This window comes from Aquila chrysaetos, chromosome 14, assembly GCF_900496995.4.
Source record: "Aquila chrysaetos chrysaetos chromosome 14, bAquChr1.4, whole genome shotgun sequence".
In the NCBI taxonomy this organism is placed as follows: domain Eukaryota; kingdom Metazoa; phylum Chordata; class Aves; order Accipitriformes; family Accipitridae; genus Aquila; species Aquila chrysaetos.
Window position 1 is genome coordinate 28444488 of NC_044017.1, and position 23379 is coordinate 28467866.

At 47.9% G+C, this 23379-nt stretch overlaps 1 protein-coding gene across 3 annotated transcripts; it reads left to right on the forward strand.

The window, feature by feature from the left end:
• The first annotated feature begins 7880 nt into the window (after positions 1 to 7880).
• On the forward strand, positions 7881 to 22247 carry CNMD (chondromodulin). Of its 3 annotated transcripts, XM_030036449.2 has the most exons (7): positions 7881 to 8009; positions 8183 to 8320; positions 10674 to 10814; positions 13461 to 13574; positions 16239 to 16392; positions 17708 to 17910; positions 20342 to 22247. In XM_030036449.2, exons 1-7 carry the CDS (start codon positions 7938 to 7940, stop codon positions 20555 to 20557), a joined length of 1038 nt encoding a protein of 345 aa, XP_029892309.1. In that variant the 5' UTR covers positions 7881 to 7937; the 3' UTR covers positions 20558 to 22247. The 3 variants fall into 3 exon arrangements, with proteins under 3 accessions (XP_029892309.1, XP_029892310.1, XP_029892311.1); XM_030036450.2 differs by lacking the exon at positions 8183 to 8320; XM_030036451.2 differs by lacking the exons at positions 7881 to 8009; positions 8183 to 8320 and adding an exon at positions 8824 to 8874.
• Positions 22248 to 23379: the final 1132 nt, after the last annotated feature.

A 23379-nucleotide genomic window follows, 5' to 3' on the forward strand; every position in this document is an offset into this window, starting at 1 on the left:
CCCAGACCTTCAGCGTACAACGGAGATCAGTGTTCTGGTGTAAGGATCCTTTCGCTGAGGATTTTCCATCCCTTGAGGAAAATATGCTAACAGGCTTTAAATAATTAAACAAATCACATTGCAGGCAAAGCCAAGCTGATCTTTAAAATGCATTATCCTCAGAAGGGGAGAGAAATGCTCCGTGCTTTCTGCCTTCCTCCGACCTCTTCACACATTTAACTAATTCATCGCACGAGGGACCACCCAGCTGCGTCTCGACCACGGAGCAAAGGCTATGCCAGTCACCTCCGTCTTTAAAACCAGTATTGCCACAGCTGGGGGCCAGGTTCCTTCAGCGCCAACGAGGGCAGGCAGCGGGGGAACAAAGCTCTTTTCATCAGGCCAAGCTTGCACGGAGGACGTCGCTCTGGCAGAGCCACTTGCAGGTCTCGGCCGGGAAGGGTGGGCTTCCCTCGGGGCAAGGAGATGCTGCGGGGCAGCCACGGCCACCTCCTCGCAGGAGCGGGGAGTCACGCGTGGTCGCGGCCGGGGACAAGTTTGGCTTTCCGTGGGCAGAGGCAAGGAAATCAGCTACCTTGAGCATCTCCTCTTGGCCACCGAGGCCACGGGTGGTGGAAGCCTTCGAAGGGAGGAAGGCAGAGCAGCTGCGAGGCAGTTCCCTCCACCTAGGGCAATAGCTCTCTGCAAGCTAACTCTTCTTCTTCCCCCCCCCAAAAAAAACCACCCGGAGGCAAGTCCTTACTGCCTGCGCCAGGCTGTGCGAGGACAGGCGAGCAGCTGGAGGCAGCGACCAGAAGGTCCGTCAGCAAGGAGAAAGCGTTGCCAGCGAAGAGCAAGGAAAGCCCAAACCCATCCTCAGCCCTCCCCGACGTCCCCCCAGCCCGGCGGCGGGGCTGGGCTTCTCCCCGGCACTCGCAGGACCCCGCGGAGGAAAAACCGGTGGGCAGAGAGGCCGCTGCCACCCCCTCTCCAATTAGTCCGGTTTCCCGCGGCGGTGTTTTCCGTCTCCTCAGCTCTCCCCCATGCCGTGCGCGGCCCAGAGCAGACGGGCTATCACGCGTGGGGCCTAAATTATTTGACAGTTCCCCCTTTTGGGATTAGGGAACGCCGCGGCAGCGGCTGCTCGTGGCAAACGTGAGGCAAACCCTGAGGAAACAGGGCCGCGCCGAGGGTCCCACGGCAGCCAACCCTTCCCAGGAGCTCGTGATCCCTTCTCTCCCGCCTCGCCCGGCCTCCGGATTCAGGGGCTGCCATTCCTCCCCCCACCCCTCGCTCTTCCAGGCTGTCCGAGGGGAAAGGTCCCCGGCTGTTTTTCCTGCTATTTCTCAAGCGTTTGCTCCCCTCGGCAGACCACGCCAGACAGGCATGAGGGCCCCGCGGCTCCAGGCTTATCAAATCCCATCTCGGGGAAAGGAGATTTGGCCTTAGCCAGGCCAAAATTATTATCGTTGTTGTTGCTAGAGCTTGATTTCATAAGGAAAGCCGTGGAGGGAGGCCAGGGAGTGCCCAGAAATGATGATTGCGCTTGGTCTCTCTCTACTCTACCTTTTATCTCTCAGGGAAATATTTATCCAAGCGGTCCATGGCTCCGGTTGAGCCATGGCACTGTCTGCTGGGTTTTCCAGTGAGAACTCACCCATTTTCTCCAGGGTGTCCCACCCTAAGCACAGAGGTCCTCGGAGGGAACGCAGCTCTGACAGCCCTCAGTGGGCAACGGAGAGGCCCTGGACCACCTTGATGGACATGTCATAGTCTCCACAGTTATTTCTGAGGACCAACAATCTCAAGAAAAGGGATGTGAAGCAAAAAAAAAAAAAAAAAAATCAACGCAGCACTAAAATTCAGCAGCAGACATGGTTATGTATTGGTTTTTTCACTCTCCCAGGTTTAGTTTCTTAAACCTGATGTGAGGGAGGGTTTTTCTGGAAGAATTTTTTTTTTTCTAAAGTAGAGATCTGAATCTGGGGGAAGAAGCATTATAGATTGGATCAAAAATAGCCTGGTGTAAGAAGCGAAATGAAAGAACAGAGCATAGGTGAATAAGGATTAAACTTGCTGGAATCAACCTGCGCAAATGTCTCACAAAGGTAATGAAAGCAAAAAAAATGTTTAAAGTGTTGTCAGAAGGGTGAGTAAAATATACGTTTCAAGAGATTGGATTTGTGAAAAACATTCTGGCACTGCAGGTGCCTCCGGGACAATCTCATTGGAAAAATTCTCTAAAGTCGGGTCATGAAATTATTAGAAGAACAGTGCATAGATCGAAAAAGTGAAATATAGTTGATTCATGGGTGCTTTTGGATGAAGGGAAAAAAAAAAAAAAGCCAGGCTCAGCTTTTGCTACAAAGCAAAAAGAAACATAGCAGATTTCTCATCAAACTGTAAAGAAGCCTCTGGGAAAGAAACAGATTGATGCTACCAAGTTGTTTTAAGATAATAACTACCTCCAAAGCACAAAGCCGTGGTTGGAGGTTAAGAAAGAAAGTAGCCTATGAGCAATTTACACAGAATAGCTACAAAAGAGACCACATGGTTAAAGGTAGGAATGAAAGCATGTTAAGGACAGCTAGTTATTTTATTTCTTTAATTCAAGGAAAACAGAAGGCACAGCCACTAGCGAAATTAAGAAGAATAAGATGAAGACATATGGATAGATGGGATTCAGCCCTGGGGAAAAACAAATCAGCCTTTAGTGTCCTGGGGTGAGGAAGAGCAAACCGTGATGGGCCATATGTCCTCACCCGACTGCAGGAGGGAAGGAGAAGGATTCGGGATGAGCGAGGTCCTGCTCCGAGCACGTTTTGGGCCATCCTTTTGAGCTGTCCTGCGGAGAATGCACCCCAAGCAGAGCAAACGGGGATGCCCATCTTCTCCTGAGAGTAGCATCGGAGCAAGGGACGTCGCGGGGCTTTCCAGGGAGAATTTCACGGCCTAGCAGGAAAAACAACGGTTTTGGTATTTGAAATTCCGTGTGTTGCTGGTCAAAGGGAGGACGGTGTCGGCGCAGCCCGTGCACAGGGCAGGGGGAGAGATGAGGAAAAGCGAGCGTCCCAGGGACACCTCAACATCCAGGGCCACCACGGAGACGAGAGCCATGACGATGACATATATACATGGGTTCTCATCCTGTGGTCTCACTGCCAGCAAGAATCCTTAGAGTTTCTCAAATCCTCAGGCTGTCATCAGTTAAATACCTGTATTGGGTTTGTGTGGCAAGGTTCTGGGGGGAAGATCTACAGGGGTGGCTTCTGTGAGAAGCTGCTGGAAGCTTCCCCCATGTCCGACAGAGCCAATGCCAGCCGGCTCCAAGACGGACCCGCCGCTGGCCAAGGCCGAGCCCATCAGCAACTGTGGTAGTGCCTCTGGGATAAGGTATTTAAGAAGGAAAAAAAGTTGCTGGAGCATAGCAACTGCAGCCAGAGAGAGGAGTGAGAACATGTAAGAGAACCAACCCCGCAGACCCCCAGGTCAGTGAAGAAGGAGGAAGAGGAGGTGCTCCAGGCGCCAGAGCAGAGATTCCCCTGCAGCCCATGATGAAGACCATGGTGAGGCAGGCTGTCCCCCTGCAGCCCAGGGAGGTCCACAGGGGAGCAGATCTCCACCTGCAGCCCGGGGAGAGAGGAGCCCACGCCGGAGCAGGGGGATGCCCAAAGGAGGCTGTGACCCCGTGGGAAGCCCGCGCTGGAGCAGGCTCCTGGCAGGACCTGTGGCCCCGGGGAGAGAGGAGCCCACGCCGGAGCAGGTTTGCTGGCAGGACTTGTGACCCCGTGGAAGGCACCCACGCTGGAGCAGGCTGTGCCTGAAGGACTGCAGCCCGGGGAAGGGATCCACGCTGGAGCAGTGCATGAAAAACTGCACCCCGTGGGAAGGACTCATGTTGGAGAAGTTCGTGGGGGACTGTCTCCCGTGGGAGGGACCCCACGCTGGAGCAGAGGAAGAGTGAGGAGCCCTCCCTCTGAGGAGGAAGGAGCAGCAGAGACAACGTGTGATGAACTGACCCCAAGCCCTATTCCCCTGTCCCCCTGCACCGCCAGGGGGAGGAGGTGGAGAAAATTGGGAGTAAAATTAAACCCAGGAAGGAAGGAGGGGTGGGGGGAAGGTGTTTCAAGATTTGGTTTTATTTCTCATTACCCTACTCTGATTTGATAGGTAATAAATTAAACTAATCTCCCCAAGTCGAGTCTGTTTTGCCCGTGATGGTAATTGGTGAGTGATCTCTCCCTGTCCTTCTCTTTACCCATGAGCCTTTCGTTCTATTTTGTCTCCCCTGTCCAGCTGAGGAGGGGATTGATAGAGCCGCTTTGGTGGGCACCTGGCCTCCAGCCAGGGTCAACCCTCCACAATACCAAAGCCAAGATTTTCTTTTTCTGTAGGACTTTTTTCCTCAAAGGACTTTGGTTATTTTGAAGAGACGTCAAGTCAGCGGGAACTGAATCGGCACCATGTTATGGTGGTGTAAACGCGTGGAAAAGCAGAGCCGTGAATCAGGTGCCTGGTCTCAGTAGCCCTCACGAATTTCTGTTCAGGCCATCACGGAGTTCAAATAACTATTTGGGACACTTAGAAAATGAAGATAAAACGCATAAGGCACCACAAGAGACTTATGGAAAGGCATGCAGCATCACCAAATCCTTCTCATTTTTAATATTTCCATTTCTCCTTCTAAACTTTTTCTTTAAACTGAAAAATAATGAGAAAATGTGCTTCCCTGAGACAAGCCAGTACTATCGGCTAAGCAACCTCACATTCATCGTAGCACTCCAAGTATTCCGGAATGCTTTTCAGCCCAGAGGATAATAGCATTAGACGACCAGAAAGGCTGTCCTGTAAAATACTGTTATTATGATTTCCAGTCTCAGAAGTTGGCTTAATCCAGCTGAGCACACACATGTTATTTAGAGAGGAGACTGAGCTCAGACACTAGTATCATCATCATCTTTATTGCAAATGAAGAATTCAGCCGGTGAAAGGCAAGTCACGTTTTTTTGTCCTAAGCCCTGCAAACACTGGCTGTTGCACTCGTCTGCGCTCCGCAGCGAGTGTCTGGAGCTGCTGAATGCCGAGCTGTTTGTATGGATTTGCATCTGTCTAAAAAAATCTCGTTTTCTCTCTTGTCACCTAATCAATCAAACAGCAAAAGATGTGCTCCTCGCACCCTCCAAGGAAAACAGCTATGTGCCCAGACAAAAGGCAAAGCATGAGCGTAGGGGTTAACTAGAGGTGGTAAGCTGCAAACCGTGTAAAAGGAACGGGTTTTTTCCCTTGTGTCTGCTTGAAATTTCATGCTGCTCTTCCTCTGCCTGTGGAACAAAAGAAGAAGAAGAGGCAGCGATGCTCTGAGTTGGGGGAAAAAAAAAAAAAATATCTGGGATCGATCCCTGCATGAGAAAAATACGTTTGGAGGATTACTCGGGGGATTTGCCCGCTGAGGACCGGCAGCCGGGCACCCATCCCCGCGGATCGGCCCGTGGCTGGCACCATTGCTTGGGATCGCAGGAGTCTGCCCGAGCCAAAACCTGCCGGGGCCACCGCCGCCCTCGACCGCACAGCCCCGGGAGTGTAGGTACCTCCACGAATATCCAGCCTAGATGTACTAATTACACCTATTCGTTCTTGCACCGATAGCGTCTTTGCTAACGCTCCTCCTCGACACCCCAGGCTCAGCCGTCCTTTTGCTAGCCGAAATGGCGCAGCCTCCCTCGGTCCTTCCATTCGCATCCCGGGGAAGGAGCCGTTGGGCACTCGGATGGGTACCGGGATGGGGGGACACCGGCTTCCCCCGCCTCAGTCGCAGGGAAGCAGCCGAAACGAGCCGAAGCCCGGCGAGCAGCAGCTCTTCCCGGGCAAGCGCTCCCTCCCTGGCACGTTTTCCCACGGGAGATGAGCACAGGGGCCTTAAAATAAATCTGTCTTTTTAAAGCAGCGATGCTAAATGGAGGTTTGAGATCAAAGGCTGGGATTCGCACATTTTGCCAAGATAGACATATCCATTCACGAGATTTTTGGTGTAACAAAATACTTGCTAATGAAGAGGATCATAATCTTATTATTAGCCCCAACTACAAGAGTATGTCATTCGAGAGCGGGCTAGAATATGCCCTAGTTTAGGAAGTTGCACAGTAGGCTTCGCTTTTGATTTAATGAGCTGTGATTGTGTTTATTTTCGGCGGCAACTATGCCCGTTAAATGTTTGTTTAAGGTCTGATCGTTAATGACAGTAATCGACAGGAAGGATGAATTTGGGTTGAAGGGAAGGAAAATGGGGATCGCGTCGCTGGGATTCGGTCCCCAAGCACGTGGATGCAAGGCGATCGGCGGGGCCTGAGTTTTCTCCGCTTTTGTGTCGCTTGATGGTAGTTTTTAAGCTACTGGTCACGTCAGTGAGGGGATTTAGACAGGAAAAGGATTTTTGCAGTTATGGAGCGGGGACGCAGAGGAGAGGCAAGCGTAGGAAATCAACTGCGGGGGCCAAACCCGCCTCCTGAGGGCACGCGGAGCTGGGACGAGCCACGGTGGGACAGGGTCACCGCCTGGCCTCTGCTGTCAGGATCCCAGAAGGTGTAAGACGGCGGGGATGTGTCCGTAGTGTGCAACAACTGAGCAGGAAGACATAAACCTGCCAGATAAGCGAAGTAGAGAAGAGGCGGGAAGAGAAATATAAACGAAGATGCATAATTTGAAAAAAATTTGCTCTTGCAGAGTTGGTTAGCGTAGGCACTGCACCGGAGTGAGATGGGGGCCCGTGGGCCAGGGTCCCCGCAGTTTAACAGCCCCCCCCCCCCCCCCCCACCCCTCCAGTGCTGTTCCCTGTCTGGGAAACTGGAGCTGGGCCACTAAGCAAGCAGGGCAAGGCAGAGCACGAGCCAGGCTGCCCCCCTTCACGCTCTTTTTTTCCAGTTGATATTTTTTTTTTTTCCCTCTGCTTCCAGCCTTAGGAAGGATGCTCTGCTCTGTGTTTGGTAATGTCAGCCCCAAAGGGGTCCAGCACTATTTGTTTTCCAGCATCAAAGAGCGCAGGCGCAGACACGCGCCTGCACGTTTATGTACAGGCAGGACGTCCGTGCGGTGCGTGAAGGGCGGACAGACACACGGACAGACACACGGACAGACACATAGCCGGTCGTAGCCCTGAGTTTAAGCTTCCCATGTGCAATATTGGAACAAGCAAATAGGTGCAGATGAACGTCCCCTCCAAGCCCAATTCCCCTATGATCCTACTGTACTTTAGATGCTCAAAAAACCCCAACTGGGCATCACGAGCGACAGGAAACAGAAGAAATCCCAGGGATACGTCCACTTTAGAGGTCAAGTCGCAAGGTAGCCGTGACCTTGTGAAATGAAAAGATGAAATTACCCCCCAGGCTTTGCCCCCAGCGAGCCTGTGCCGGGGCTGGGCTCGACGCGGGACCCAGCTGGAGGCGAAGGGCTCTTCGCTCGTGCCAGCCACCGCGCTCACCCAACAGCAGCGTGTCAGCTCCGGCGCCTGCCAATTCCTGCGGCAAAGCGTAAAAAAAAAAAAAAAAAAAAAAGCAGTTAAAACGTCATTCTGTTTTAAAAGAAATTTTAAATTTCTTTTTTTATGTCGGCCCTCTGGCTGCCGGGGCACCTCACCTCTCCGCGATGGCATCCCCTGCGTTCCTGACTCCCCCAAAACTGGAGCCAAGCCCCGGGGACGGACACACACACATACACACAGGGTTGGGAGAGGGGGTCACAGCCCCGGGGGCGGGGGGGGCTCCCACGGCTGCTGCTGGCCCGGCTCAAGGGGCTCATTGTGCCCGGGAATGGGGCGGTCCCGTCGTGTGTCCCCCCCCCCCCGGCTCCGCCGGCCGGGGCGGGCCGGGGCGGTGCTGCCCCCCCCCCCCCGGGGGAAGGGGACCGGGCCGGGGAGAGGGGCGGTGGAAAAGGACGGGAAAGTTTTCCCTCCAGCGACAGCCATGGCAGAGGGCTCCGAGAAGGTGCCCATCGCCCGAGCGGGGCCCGAAGACGTGGAGCGGTGCCTGCCCCCCGTGAGTGCGGGCCGGGGTGGGAGGTGGAGCGGGATAAAGCGGCTCGGAGCGGGACGCCGCGGAAAGGGAACGGGGAGAGGGGAGGGGGGGGGGGGTGTCCCAGGGCCGTGGGTGGGTGTTTGTGCGGGAATTTGGGTGTCCTCGGCCCGCACCCAGCCCCGCGTTTTCGGCAGGCGTACGCGGCGGCGGCGGCCCCCCCCGGGCCGGGGCGGCTGCTGAAGGCGGGGGCGGCCGTGCTGATCGCCGGAGCCCTCCTGCTGCTGGCCGGGGCCATCGGAGCCTTCTACTTCTGGAAAGCCACCGAGAGGCAGGTGAGGGCGGGAGGAAGGACAGCAGCCCACCGAGGGGGGCTGGGGAGGCGGGGGGAGAGCCTGGGAAGGCTCCTTGCGAGGTCGGTGAAGAGGGCTTGAAGGAGATCTTGATTATTTTTTTTCCTCCATGCTTTCACACAAAAAAAAAATCCAACCTGAAAAACCAAAAACTCACACTCGTTATCTTTACCGGCTGTTCGGACGGAGCCTCGTGGAAGCGCGTTTATTAATGAACACGAAACGTAGCTTTGAGAGCACAGACACTACATTGATTTCTGCTCGCAAATCCTCAGCGAACTCAAACCCCAACAAGTCCCCAGGGATTCACGTCCTGGGCAAACTCCAGCTCCCAGGACAAAAAAACCATTGAAACGTGTAAATTCCTTTTTCACATCAGCTGCATTCTTGGTCCAGATTCTGCCTGGACCCTCAAATATGTAATGCTATATTTAACCCATTAACAGGCACCATTATTTCACTCTGACGGTTTGTATGACTGTGTGCACACACAGGCGTTTATGGTTAGCAGCTGTGGAACAATTTTTAAAGTCATGGTAAGTTTTATTATTTACATTTTCTGGAGTACATGAAAAACCCTGTATGCAAAGAACAAAACTGAGAAGGTGCTGATCAGTTTAAGAACCAAACTTCAGAGCATTAAAACATGTTGTTATATTAACTTTCCTGTTTACATAAGATTTTGGTTTAAAACATAGTGGCGCACACGTGAATATAACTTGCTCCCTCAGTGCAATTAGTATCTTTGAATTTACTTTGGAAGAAGTTTTGTACCACCTCCAGCCACGCACCAGTCCCCATCAAGGAGAGCCTTGTGCGAACCCCAGCTGCCGGAGCAGAGGTGTGCCGGGGAGACAGACCCACGCACATAGGAATAATTCAGATAATCAGAAAGAACGTACAAGGTTTTACACCAAAAAGGTGTAAAGGGAGAGGGACCCGAATGGGTTGGGGGGGGGGGGGTACAGCGCATTCAGCTCTGACCGGGTGGGTGCATTTCCAGAGTACAGGACAAAGTTTCCTTTTTTTTTTTTTCTTGATTGCTCCCATCATCTAAATGCGGATTTGCAAAACCTGTCACATTCGTAGTTGTCTTTACCTGGTGATCGACTTGGAAGCTTAAAGACACGGGGAAAGCTTAGAGGTATTATTCCAAGCTGCCTTCAAACTCAGAAAGCTACACTTGACTTGCAAATGTTTAGGAAGCGACTGTAAAAATTAAATGTAGGGTCATTCATAAAAAAAATTAAGGCAATTTTTAAATTATTATTTTTATTTTAAATCTTTAAATTCTCCCGTAACTGTCAGGAGTAACAAAGTCTCAGCTCCAGCTCAGGCCCTAGCAGGGGACACCATGTACTTTGGTCTGGTTTTATGGACTGCTTTCAACAGGAATCCTAGACAGCGGAGAGAATATGGGACTGAATCTGTATAACTGAGGAACCATAAATCTTTGGCACCTTAGACTTTCCTAAGCAAAGGTGAGAGAAGAAGAAATTTGTCTCTAGCTGTCAGTGTAAATTTTTCATTAAAATGCTGTAAGGCTTTTTTAAGACCAAAAGTAAACTGCTTGTGCAGCACTTTTAGCAGAGCTGCACAAGAGAATCGCAAAACCCCTCCACAGATTGTGGTCCTCCAGCAAATAGAAACCACGCTGCAGCTTTCCTCACTGAAAATAGGATAAGACCAAATACGCTGACAAGGAAAATACGAGTCTATACAACTTCACATCCAATTTAAACAAAGTTCACATCCATTACAAGCTAGGAAGCATGTTCATAGTCAAGAGGAACCTGTTTTCCTGCGCCTCAGCAGAACACCCTAGGAGATAAACAGGGGTTAGCCTCCTTCGGAGTAGGATGTTCACTCCTGCTCTCCTTTGGGAATCATGCCAGCATAAGAAGCGATTCCTAAAATATGACCTAGAAGGAGGTTTTTATGTCGGAATGAGCCTGGATGTGGACTCACCCCACATTGTTTTTGAAGTCAAGCTGCGAGTGCTCCCTGGAGGAGGGACCTCAGGAGGTCTCTAGTCCTACCCGCCGCTCAGAGCAGGGCCAGCTGTGGGGTCACAGCTGGTTGCTCAGGGCTTGATCCAGTCAGGCCTGGAAAACTCCCAAGGATGGAGAACGCACGACCTCTCCGGGCAACCTGCCCCGATGGCGAAGTGTTGCAATAGTGCGGTGTTGGTTGCTGGAGGGCTACGAAATGCCTACAGAGATAAGAGTCAGGAGGTGAGTAGGGATATGACAAGTCAGATTGACCCATCGCCTGCTGTAGGAGGAAGGTAATAAGCAATTACTGACATGTGCTACTGCTCTTTTATCGATTCCAGGTGTACAACGTTCACTATACTATGAGCATTAATGGAAAAGTACAAGATGGATCAATGGAAATAGATGCTGGAAACAACTTAGAGACATTCAAAACGGGAAGCGGGAACGAAGAAGCCGTTGAAGTTCATGATTTTCAGATCGTAAGTACCACCACCCTTATCCTTCACGTAACACGCTCCAGCGCTGGACTCTAAGGATACCCTGCCCTGCCCGACTTCTCCGTCCCGGTCGGTCTCAGGTTCCAGCCCCCAACTATCCACACAAACATCCTTGCTCTCCCGGCTTGCTTTCACAGCAAGCCAGGCCGTTTCCTCCAAAACAAAGCCTAAGTGCCTTTTGGGGATAGGCCGTGCCAGGTCCCGCTCTGGGAAGCAGTACGGATTAGGCTGCATCGGGTTTGGCTCCACGAAACACTCTGCATTTTCAAACCATTGAACAGAGCTACGACACGTGCCCTTGGAGTCTTGCTAGAAAAACCTTCTGGCAGGCTGTGACACAGCCCTTGCGTGATTTCATACGATTTGAACTGGAAAAAATACCTCCCCCTCCCCAAAATATCACCCTTTTAGGAGCATTGGGTCAACACGATAAGCCAAGTAGACACCAAGAAGAGACCACTATACAGTGCTGGACCCGGGCAGCTCGCTCTGCCCTGAGATCCAAGGATGGGAGCTGCTCTCCATGGCTTGGCTTCATCTCCAGGGGAGAGGGTGGAGGCATTTAGCATAGCTTATGCATCCATGCACCAAACGGACAGTGCTGGGCCGCTGGTGCTGACAGCAAACACGTTTGGGTACCCCAGCAACTTGGCTGTGGCGGCTCGGCACAAAGTCTGGACTAACAGATGCCGAATCTTAGCAGAGCTCAGCAGCTCGGATAAAGTGGTTCACTGAGCTGTACCAACTCTGAGCTACTAAAGGCACATCTATGTGATGTTGCAGAAAGCTATTTACAGGGCCCGGATCCTGCAATTAACATTCTCAGGTGCAAAACACCCTACGTAACTTCAGAGTTAAGTCCTCTGTAAGTCAAAGCAGCACCTAAAACAAAGATGCTGCTGCTAGGAAGACCTACCCAGGGCTTCTGGAGCAGCCGCCTTCCCCTTGCTGCATCTAGAAAGGTGAGGAAATTCAGCTCCTTGGCTTCTCAGCAAGTACAAACCAATCCACTCCAGGAGACCCAGGACCCAACAGCTGCAGATCAGCCTTTATGAAACTCTCATTAACATCACCATAGCAACATTATTAGCAGCTGAATAAGAGCAGCCACAACGAGCTCTTCCCATTTTTCCTTCGCCATTCCACATCTGCACAAAAGCACCAGCCCACTGGAGAGATGCTGAATTCATATTGCCTCCATGTGTGCTGCTGGTAAGCTACCGCCTGTCACAGCCAGGTCAGAAATCAGCTCCCAACACCAACCAGCTAACGGGACCTTCCAGGGACAGTGCCTGCTTTTAATTACAGCGGGCCAGGGACAGGCTCAGCGAGAGCAAAGGGATGCTGCCAGTTGGGGTTTGAGCCAAGAATGCACACAAAGGAGAAAGAAGTTGAAAAGATGTGCTTCCAACAGCCAAGTATTTACATTAGCAGCTTTGGATTGACTGGCGCCACTCAAATGATTGCACCGTCAGTGAAAACTTGGATTTAGCAACATTACGATACTTACTCCTAGCAGGCTCGGTGCACCGCAAAGTCTCATTCCCTTGTGCACCCATCCCTGCAGAGCCATCCCCTCTCTCACTGCTTTAGAATGAGTCATTTGGTTTTGATGGGTGTCTGTCCAACTGTACGGGACTTGCAGGCACACGGGCCAAGACTCGGGTGCCTCAGTACCGTCCATCTCAGGCTGCACTAGATGCCGGAGGCATCCACGATGCCCGTACGAGGCAGGTGAGAGGGGTCACGATGACACCCATGTCCCTGTCCTGGCAGCGAGCGGCCGGGCAGAAAACCAGCACACCTCGGACGGCACTAGATAATTATATTTAGGTGGCTGAATGGAGCTTGCGCAACCCTATGAAAAAAGTTTTGCCATTTACAACGAGGTATCAAAACTCGTAACGTGAAAGAGAGCTCTTTTACGGGTACCCAAAAACCTACAGCAGAAACACAGAAACTACAGCCAAGGCTCCCGTGCCAAAATGTTGATGCCCAAGATGCTGGCGCAGGGCTGGCAGATACGACCCAGGACTTGCAGGAGACCTGGAGCCCTCTGGAGCTGCTGGGATACCCTTCTCTTGCTTAAAACTAGATATCCATGGTTTAGGCAACCGCATTTCACCCTCATAGGCCAGATGAAGGGAGTCCCACACACAGATTTCTGCACCAAATTCCCCATCACGAGCTTCCCCTTGCTGTCACAGTCACTTATGTGTATAAATTGGACCAAGCTGCCCCCGTATTTTTGTAAACCTGTGTCGTAAGGGTACCGCACCACCAGCTAACACAATTTTGAGGCTGCCTACGTTAGGTGCTAAGTTACAGTTCGAATCGTGTCAACTAGTTCCTTAACAGAGCTACTCCAAGTAGCCTACAGCGGGCATGGAAGCACTTATATAAAACACCCCCATCTCTCAGAAATCGAGCGAAAACTTCTAGACCCACTTGACCAAAATTGTAAAGCTAAAATGATGAGGGAAGAGTGTTTTATTGCATCTGGTTTTAAGTAAGATTTAACCTTCAGACTAAAGATTCAGTGGCAATTTTAGCAGAGCTCGAGCGCTTTCTTGGGGGCGGTGGGAAGCCGGAGGGCTGCGCACAACCCTCTGCCTTCTGCTTTTGCAGGGCATAACTGGAATCCGTTTTGCTGAAGGAGAAAAGTGTTACATCAAAGCTCAGCCAAAAGCTCACGTCCCTGAAGTTGATGCTATGACTAAAGCGAGCCTCTCGTCTGAGCTGGTAAGGGGTAATTTATTTACTTTTTAAAAACAAATCTTTGTATAGAGAGGGTCTTAAAGCGGTATTTAAATATAAATATGACATTTGAAAGCCACTGTGGATAGTGGTAGGGTTGTTGAGGGTTCATTGACTGATTGCAAGGGGTCCCTGAAAGGTAAGAAAAGCAAGATTGGCATCAGAGGCATCGCTGTGTCCAGGGGCATCGCGAGAGGCTGCACATTAGTGAGGGGGGAAGCCATAGCCCAATTTCTACCAGATCCATAGACCTCAGTGACAAGAGCAGCTGCCTGAGATCAGGCTGTGCACAAGGCTGGAAGGGAGAGCACGGAAGCAGCAGCTCCTTTAGTCAATGCAAAGAGGGGTCGTGGTAGATGCCAGGAGATTTCTATCAACACTCTTGAGCAGAAGCAGGGACTCCGTCACTCAAGTCCTCTTAAATAGTCAATAAAGGGGAATTGTGGAAAACATTACTGCAAAAATTGAGCTAATGCCGAAGCAATAACAGTTTAAAAAGTCAAGAGTTTGTCTTCTTAGACAGCATCAGCCTTCATTTTACGATACCGTGTTAACTAAATTTCATGGAATCTGCATCACAACCACCACTAAAGCTGCAGTTCTCGCCCAGATACCGCCAAAACCTCTCCTTACCTCATATTTGTGAAAAAGTCTATCGCTTTATGTGTGCAAATCCTGAGTTTCCCAGAGCTCAGAACCCCAAACCCATCGCTCACGCAGGAGTGGCTCCCAGTGACTTGAGTACAGCTGAGCCCGGATGCTGGCAGGGGCTCAGCCCCCGGCAGGAGAGCCACAACCCCTTTCCCTGGGTTTGCTCCACTCCCAAGAAATTAAAAGCAGATACAATTAGCTGGGAGAGAGGCACTGTTAAGGCTGCACCTACCTGCAATGGTGCTGTGATTACTGAACATCTACTTTAAACTTAAGGGGAAAAAGGTCTCTCTAAATCCAATCAGCAAGGCACCAGCAACGTGGCGAAGCCCCCTGAAGTTGGTGGGATTTTCCCCATGATGGGGAAGAGATCTTGCCCAGATTCCAGGCAGAGACCTGCATTTTTCCCGCCTTGCCTTATTTTAAAGGCAGGCTGGGCTTCTTGACTTCATTAGCACTATTGCCTGAAGTCAAGGTTTCCATTTTCCATCTTTTTGTAAGAACAAAGTCACAGTCCTGATGACATTATCCTCAAATAGTCAAAAAGGAATTTCTAATCTTCTACCTGGCTGGAGCAGACCTATTCCCTTGTCCTGTTTTCTGTGCATCTTCTCCAAAGATGCATCACCTACACAACCACTGCAATAAATTGTATGCACTGAGGCCAAAACAAGCAGCCGACTTATTCCAATGGTAGCACTATTAACCTTTCCCTGTTGCTCGACTTTCCAGGTTAGATGTACGACGGGAATGGCAAAGTAGTATTTATTTTTCTAGAGCAAGTCCTCTCTCTGAAACACACATATTTAGGAGAAAGTACGCATATGCCATTTTCTTACAACACGTATCATAACCAACACTGCCTATAAAAATGGTTGATTAAAATAAGCTTTTAGATACCCAAACTGTGCCTGCTCACAAGTCAGGATCATCTCAAAAAGAAACAAAGGATATTTTTATTTCTGAAAACTAGATTCAGATATTTCTGATGCTGATAAAAGCTTAAGTGGGAGAATATAAATAAAGAGCACTTCTCACTAGACAGATTGGATAGCGAACTTAAATGACTTGAGACCTACAAAAGAAATCAATAAACACACTAAAGGAACAACAACTCGACAGAATAAATTGATCTAGTCAGTTATATAACAAGTTTTGATGACTTTTATGGAAGCAATTTAGAATTTTAACTTTGAAATCATACTGGTTTTCATGATTCAGAAGTTGGGTTTCTTTTAATATTTCACTGTTGCTATAAAATACTTACACATTTTATGTAAAATAATACTTTGAACTAACAACTTTAAAGAATCAATCACTGGCATTTTCCTACATTACTTTGAAGATATGAACCAAAAACCTGCAGGGTACACTTCAAAAAGGCAGGCTCCTTTAACTCGCACTTCAAACTTTTGGTCAATTGAATTGCTTTTACCAAACAAGACCTTTAATCAGACCGATCATGTTGACTTAAAACGGGAAGCTGGAGCAGTTCTCAAGCTATAATCCTCTCTAAAACTTTTGAACAAGATTCCCCCCCCCCACACACCTCACTGTAAGCATAGTTATATCTTGGAGTACATCAAATGAGAACAGGGCATGATAAAAGATTAGGGTCTTGGTTTTAGCTGGCGTATTTCATTGGTGCTTTGCTGAAGGTGGTAAATCTTCAAAGTTTCTACCACTTGAAAAATCTGGCGCTTTGGGCTGAAAGATCTCTGACACCTAGTCGTTGTACATGGGGCAAAAGCCTTCCAAGACAGAGACAGATGAAATCTTAGCCCCAGCAAAGCTGACAGTAGTTTTGCCATTCATTTCAGTGGTGGCAACCTTTACTCAGGCTTTGGCTCGGTACAATCCGTTCACATTCATGAAATACAAGGATGCTCGGTATTAGCTGCAGCGGATGATTATACAGTTTGATGCTCAAGAATTAACAGCAAGCAGGCACATGCCTGTTCACTGAGCAGCAAAGGATTTACGCTGTTCTATTTGCAGGAAGATGAAATCATGCCTGTGAGATTTGACGAAAACTCCCTTATCTGGGTGGCTGCAGACGAGCCTATCAAGCATAACAGTTTCCTAAGCCCCAAAATTTTAGAGCTTTGTGGGGATCTTCCAATTTTCTGGCTGCGACCAACATATCCCAAAGGTAACACTTCTTTTATTTGAAAAGTATGCTATCCCTCCCTTCATCTAAACACCTTCCCCAACTCAGGTTTGCCACCGAGACTTGCACACCTGGGAAACCAGGATCCTTTATCCTTTCCTCCCTTGCCCAGCCTGTCTTTCAAGCACTTGTGGGTTGGTGCTGAGACAGGTTTGGAGTTTATCCACACTTACTAGTCATTTTCCATACTTGTATTTCCTCAGACAATTTATATAGCCCACATGGGTGACTTACTATGAGATGAAACATTCCCAGAGGTCAGCTTCCTTCTACAGAAGGACAAGACACAACAGCTTGAACTAGCCCCCGAAATGTTCAGGCAGCTGACACCAGGTAGCAGAAACACTACGCTTGGCCGGGAGTTGGGGAGTATCAAGCTCCTGATCTGGGACTATAGCCTCTCCTGTTTCCTACCCTGCTTCTCCCGAGGATTTCAGTGGAGCAGAAGGACGAGAAGCTTTAGCTAGGCAACTGGTGGATGAAGTTTATGAGGTCCTGGGGGCAGTCCCAAGACTGAAGTACTCCCATCAGCCAGAGCCAAGCTTAGCAAAGGTGTTCAGGAGTCACCAGGGAGATGGCAACTTCTCCAAGTGACTTCCAGGCCTGGGAGGAGAGAAGGCTTGAAAAGATTTACTTCTCCTTGGTCCAGTTAATATTAGAACACTCAGAAAGGGAAATGGAAGGAAAAAAAAAAACCACACAAAAAAACCCAAACCCCAACCCAAAAAAACCCACCCAACCCAAAAACCCCCAAAAAGACACCACATTTTAGATCGCCTGTGGATGCAAACTGCCAGTACCTTCCACTTTTCTCATGACCTTGCATATCCCACCGGGCAACAACAGAGCAGTATCAAAGCTGTCCAGAAGCTGTTTCCACCAGGTTCACTAGCTGTCCTCGGGTGCAGGGCACCAGTCTGTCACAAAAGCACTTTAAAAAAATCAGATGCCTATGACTGGTCTTGCTAGTGCTGGCAACTGCTGCTGAGTTAACATCAGTGACCACAGGGTGGGTCAAAAAAACTCAACAGATCTCACACCCATTTTGCCTCAAGGGGAGGAAAAGGCAATCTCACACCCCTTTGGACTGACATTGGCTGGAGATACAACACAGGAAGGCAAGCAGCTCCCATGGGGATGCTCAGCAAGTTTGCCACCACACGGTTTCATCTGTCCCTCTGGGCTCCCCTCTTTTTTTTTTTAATATTTAAAGAAATCACTGAAGCCTTAGATAACGTGTGGATAAATATAAGGACACGCTAAAGGTAAGATTATCCTCTTGTGATTATTTCTTCAGATAACCAAAGGAGAGAAATGAAGAGAAACAAACGCCAATCGGAATCAAACTTTGATACAGAAGACTTGGAAGCTGCTACTGAAGAAGTAAACACCAGGCTGCCAACCATGCAGCTGACTCAAGAGCTTGGTCACCAGTCTAATGAAACCAGGCCAATGGGACAAGAAACCGATCAAACACTTAATCCAGACAATCCATATAATGTAAGTATTTGCACTGTAATCTTCTTTCAAAGCCCAAGACTGTTGTAGACAGGTAATACTGGTGATGTGGGGTTTGTCTTTTTTTTTTTTTTTTAAATCTGCGCAGTCTTTGCCCGTTCAGCTTTTCTCTGAAATTACAGACTTGTAAACACCTAAGAAGCTCAAACAAGTCTTCCCTCAGTCCTCTTCTCCCTCCCTCATCCCAGTTTTCATTAGACTTCAGTCTGAAACAAGCACAAGTGCTTGAGGTGGCAAGATTAAGGCAAGTTGATGCCAAGTTGCTTTTCAGGGTTTCCAGGTCGATGCGGAAGCAAGCAGCACTAGACAGTTCTGACAAAGATAGCACCTTCCGAAAACAATCCAAAGCTGGTCTTGATCAGACAGCTGAACCCCATCATTTACTGACAATGTAAGGAGTGAGTCCAGTAGCTAGAAACATACTTCTCCCTCAAACAGGAATTAGTATCAGAAGTGACTATTACAGAGGAAAGCAGTAGCAGTGTCTGGTTGCAAAGAGATGAGGGTTAGGCCAAAGAAACTTCTTTTCTCAGCCTCTTCTCTATCAGGGTAAATGGCTCTAGTCTAGCAAGCAATTCACAGAGGAGAACCTGATTAGGGACAGCAACAGTGGGTGGAGGATGACTATTGCAAAACGTGTTCTCGCTCTTGGAGTCGAAGCAGCCCGCAGAAAGAGCACAGGAGCCGCCCCGCTGTGTCCCAACACCTTTGCCGCGCTGCAGGAAAACTGACTGTACAGTAGGCACCTTCCAGTCTACTGCACCAGCGCCAGACAATTTACACCCACCATTTGGTGCAGCAGGAGTAAGTCATTTTAATACAACACTGTCACAAGATAAATGCCTCCTGCTTTGGAAATAAGTCCCAGCTTTGACTTGACATTTATGCAACAGCAGGAGATCATTATACTGTGACAGCATTCTGTCGAGTTGACATCCCTTAATTAAACTTAATCACTCCAAATAAAGTGGATCTAAATCGACTGTCTCACGAGGTCAGTGAAACAGCAGCGGCACTGGAATGTAACTTCTCCTCACAGCTACTAACGTGACCGTGTCCGTGGGGTCTGAGCTGCCCTGTCTCTGGAGGGCAGCGGCAGAACAACTGCCACAGGTCCCTTCTTCCAGCCGGAGGGTCCCTGGGCCAAACGGAGAACATCCATCAGATACGGTCACCAGACTTCCCTCAGCCTGCAGGGCGGGATTCACCTTCGCCAACAGTTAGTGCGTCGATGCCTAGATCCAAGCTTTCCTTACAGACTGATTCATTCTGTTCAAGAGGACCATTAATTACACTGTAGGTCTTTCCTGTACGATTAAATGAATCCTCCCTAGAGCTATTTCTCTTCACCCACTATGAGTGGAGTCTGGACAAAGAGCTCAGGTGTAGGAGTTCACACGGCAGGTATCCGAATTCAAGGATGATGAATCCTGCCCAAGGGAACGACACCCTCCCTGCTCTCAGGGCTGGCAATGGGTCGCTGGGGGCCTGAACGACACCAAGCTGTCACTAGTATCCCGTACAACCCCAGACAAGAGATGGCACCTTTCTGTGCCTCACCTTTTCGGTGTGCTGCTAGTTTTCTGAATGAAAAACGCTCAGGTAAAAAGCTAAGTGCTACTCCTGCATTTGCTCTCTGCTGCTGGTTTTCTTGAAATAACACCAATGGGCAAAGAACAACTGAGTTTCAAAAAGCAGAATATCCAGGTTACTTTTTTTCCCCAGAAAAGAGGAAAAGAATTTTGAAGGGTGAAGGCAGTAGTGAGAGCCTGCTTTTACATATTTTATGCATGCCTTGCTCCATGTAACTCCTTACTGTCAGATACAGAACAGGCAGAATTCTCACTGTCCACAATGCACCTAAGTGTGGCAGAGGCGGAGGGGGGGGGGGGGACGGGACCAGACTGAAAGACAAGGGAGAAATATTCAGAAAGCTGCAGGGTAACAGCTTACTGAACAGTTTCCTGGGAATGCTGTAAAAAGCATTAAAATACAGAAAATAAAACAGAACATTAAAAATACAGCATACACTTTGGACATTGTCATCTACATAAAAGACGGAGATAACTGTCTTGAAATCTTTTCCATCACTAGTATTTAAAACTTGGGAGTTTACTGCTGCTGGATCTTTTGCAAAGACTGTAGAAGAAATATAATGAAGTTTAGAGCTGTCTGTTGTTTCTTTCCATTTTACATGGGTGACTGCACCAATTCTACACTTCTACCAAACAGAGCAAGACAAAAGAAAAAAAAATAAAGCAAAACACACGGGTGAGTTAGTGAGAGTTCTGTTAATTTCAAAGGGACCAAAATTTCAGTTTTTACCCTTTGTAGGGTTAACAGGAGCATTGGTATATTCTACGTTCTCTGAGAATGAGAGCAGCGGGATGACATTTAATATTTTACATTTCAGCAACTGGAAGGTGAAGGGATGGCTTTTGACCCCATGCTGGATCACTTAGGCGTGTGCTGCATTGAATGCAGACGAAGTTACACACAGTGCCAGAGAATTTGTGAGCCTCTCATGGGCTACTACCCGTGGCCTTACAACTACCAAGGCTGTCGTACTGCCTGCCGTATCATCATGCCCTGCAGCTGGTGGGTTGCTCGTATCATGGGTGTTGTGTGAGAAAAAGCAGTCAGAGCCTTGACAAAATAAGCAGGAATGCAATGACGACAAACTGGTAAAAGGCTACAACCAAAGCAGCAGTACCAATCCTGGCTTTTAAAATCCAAGTGTGTGCTACTGCACCAAAAGCAGGGTCAGATATTCTAACTGTAAATAAAAATCTTAAGTTAATATTCTATTAGCTTTACAAATGACAAGGGTATACTAGCACTTAGTGAATTAAAAAACAAAGACATCCCCAAAAAAGACACTATTAAACTTTGCTCACAAACTGGTTTAGCAGTCCAGAAGCTTGCTCATCAATCCAAAATCAGCCTTTCTTAACAAAACCCTCTCTTTCCAAGCTACATGTGAAAATTTACGTCCAATTAGGCAACTAGCTCAACTTGTACACTTGGGAGTACCTTTCATCCACGTAGCTTACTTAAATAAATCACAAGTTAAGTTGCTCCCCGTTGCTATTCATACCAAGTTGCCAGGTCATTATGAATGGTTATAAACCAATTACAGCATACCTTTCCCACAAAGCTGCTCCAGGGGACACGGGAAAGCGCACATTGTGCTAAATCGGAAACAAACGGCAGGGAAAGGGGCTGCGGAAGGGAATGTGCATGGCTGCAGAATCAAAACCCTTTGCATATCCCAACATCAAAGAAGCCCCAGCATCAAGAATCTTGTATCCACGATACCACTCTAGTGTCTAACAAGTATCTGCTATCCAGCTACTATAGCAAAAGTATTTACACGCAGTTGCAGACCGAAGAATCTCCAGACCCTTCAGAATCTACAACAGGCACTGTATTTATAAATCCTTGAACTAGACACTTTTGACACAAGATTACAACCCCTCTTTATTCCACATGGATAGCAGCCATTCATGCTAGCTCTTTTAGCTCCGCTGAAGCTAACCTCCATTCCTCACAAGAGAAACTGCTTAACAGTAAGGAGAAAAAAAAAAGAAAGAAAGAAAGAAAAGGTTTCTAACCTCACCCTTTTTGCTTAGGCAAACTCTGCAATTATTGGGATTGAGCCTATTACATATTAAATCTCTAAGGAAGGTACTAAGCTGAAACACTCACCAAGATGGAATGACTTAGGATTTCTAGCCTTGAAAAACAAAGATAGAGGTATTACACTGCCTTCATCCATACCCTACCATTGAGTTTATGGAGCTATCTACATGGGCTTTATAAACAGAATGGTCCAATTTTTCTTAAAGTTCACTTTCTGGAGCATTCATTTTTGTGACTAAACAGCTCTTGAGATGTTGCAAGCCTAGTAATGTTATTAACACTGCGTGACACACAGAAAAGAGGAATTAATTTGACATAATCGTGGCTTAAAGAAAATAAAGACAACCTCATGCGGAATGCTAAACTGCATATCTAAAAAGCAAAGTGTTAAATGAGAATAAGATGAGAATAGAATTCAGTATTTTGTTCTATTGTAGCTTTTTTTAATATAAGCTTCACCTTCCCTTAATCTCAAGACAACTTGCTTTGAAATATTTAAATTAAAAACTTCTTAAAGTGGGATTTCAAGGCCTGTTAAATTTGAGTTTCTGCTTTTTAAAATGAAAATGACCTTGATCATTATGTTGTTGTAGAAGTACTTCATTCATACGCTTAGAAAAGTCAGTTGTTTTTTTTTTTTACTGCAGATTAAACAAATACATTAAAAAACGGCAATCGTTTTCTGTCCTTTTTTGCAATGTAGAAAGTATAATGGTACCTTTACATACCTGTTCAAGAACTGTCTTGAGAGGAAAACAAAAGGATCAGCAAGTGAAACACTGAAGACAAAGAGAAGGAAATGTGACAGTATATATGAACTAGACTGTTGCTGCCTTTTGCATCTAAGGCTGTCTCGAGGCAACCTGTGACCTGCTTCTCCCTGTCGCCCCAGTAAAAAAAACCAACACCCAGTCTCCTTCTGAAGACAGAAAAAACTGTCTTGTAGATGATTTCCATGCCTACACATTCTTAACAAAATTAACTCTTCCTAAACAAAAGGCTTGTATCGGTTGTTTTCTACAGGCAGTCACAAAGTCTGCAAGAAGTAAAAAAGCATCCTAGTCATGGATGCATTGAACTGTCACATATAGCATGTACGCTTTGAGAACCCTTCTGTATGCACCATGCCAAGAAAGCCCCAGTGATCATAAGAGAAGCAGATATACTACTTACACTGTGAGTAGCACAATTGTTGGAACTACAATATTGCCTAATTACAAGACAGAGGGCACAATTTATCCATTTCCAAAAGATATGCAACAAAATGTCTTCCCCAACTCATGCTTCAAATAAGCAAATTCATATTTACCTATGTATCATATTCAAAGAAAAAAAAAGTAAAGATCTCTTGCTGCAGCAAGGTTGAAAAATCTTATTTAAGCGCAACATCTAATTTTGAAGGAAACGTTCTGAGGCGACATAGCAGTGACAATAAAACCAATGATCCAACGGTATGAAAAGACGTAGCAATATTCCCCGCAGTGGTGGCTCAGACTACAGTTCCAACTCTCCGCAGTGATCCTATTCACTACTGTACAGCATTTACTACCAGTGTTGAAGACGAGTTTTCCACTGCCACCACAAATACACCTTGCACACTGGAGAGGTTACATGTCTGCATTTGGGGGGGGGATCTTCCTCGAGTCTGACCCTGCACTAGCAGAAACCAGTTCAAAACCTTCCTTTGGCCAAAGCTATGGGGAGGAGGAAAGAAAGAGGGATGGGATTGTCACCGATGGTGTTTCCCACTGCAGGTGGGTGGATGTTAGTCAGAACACTGTAATTCTACTCTCCTTAAAACTTAATTAC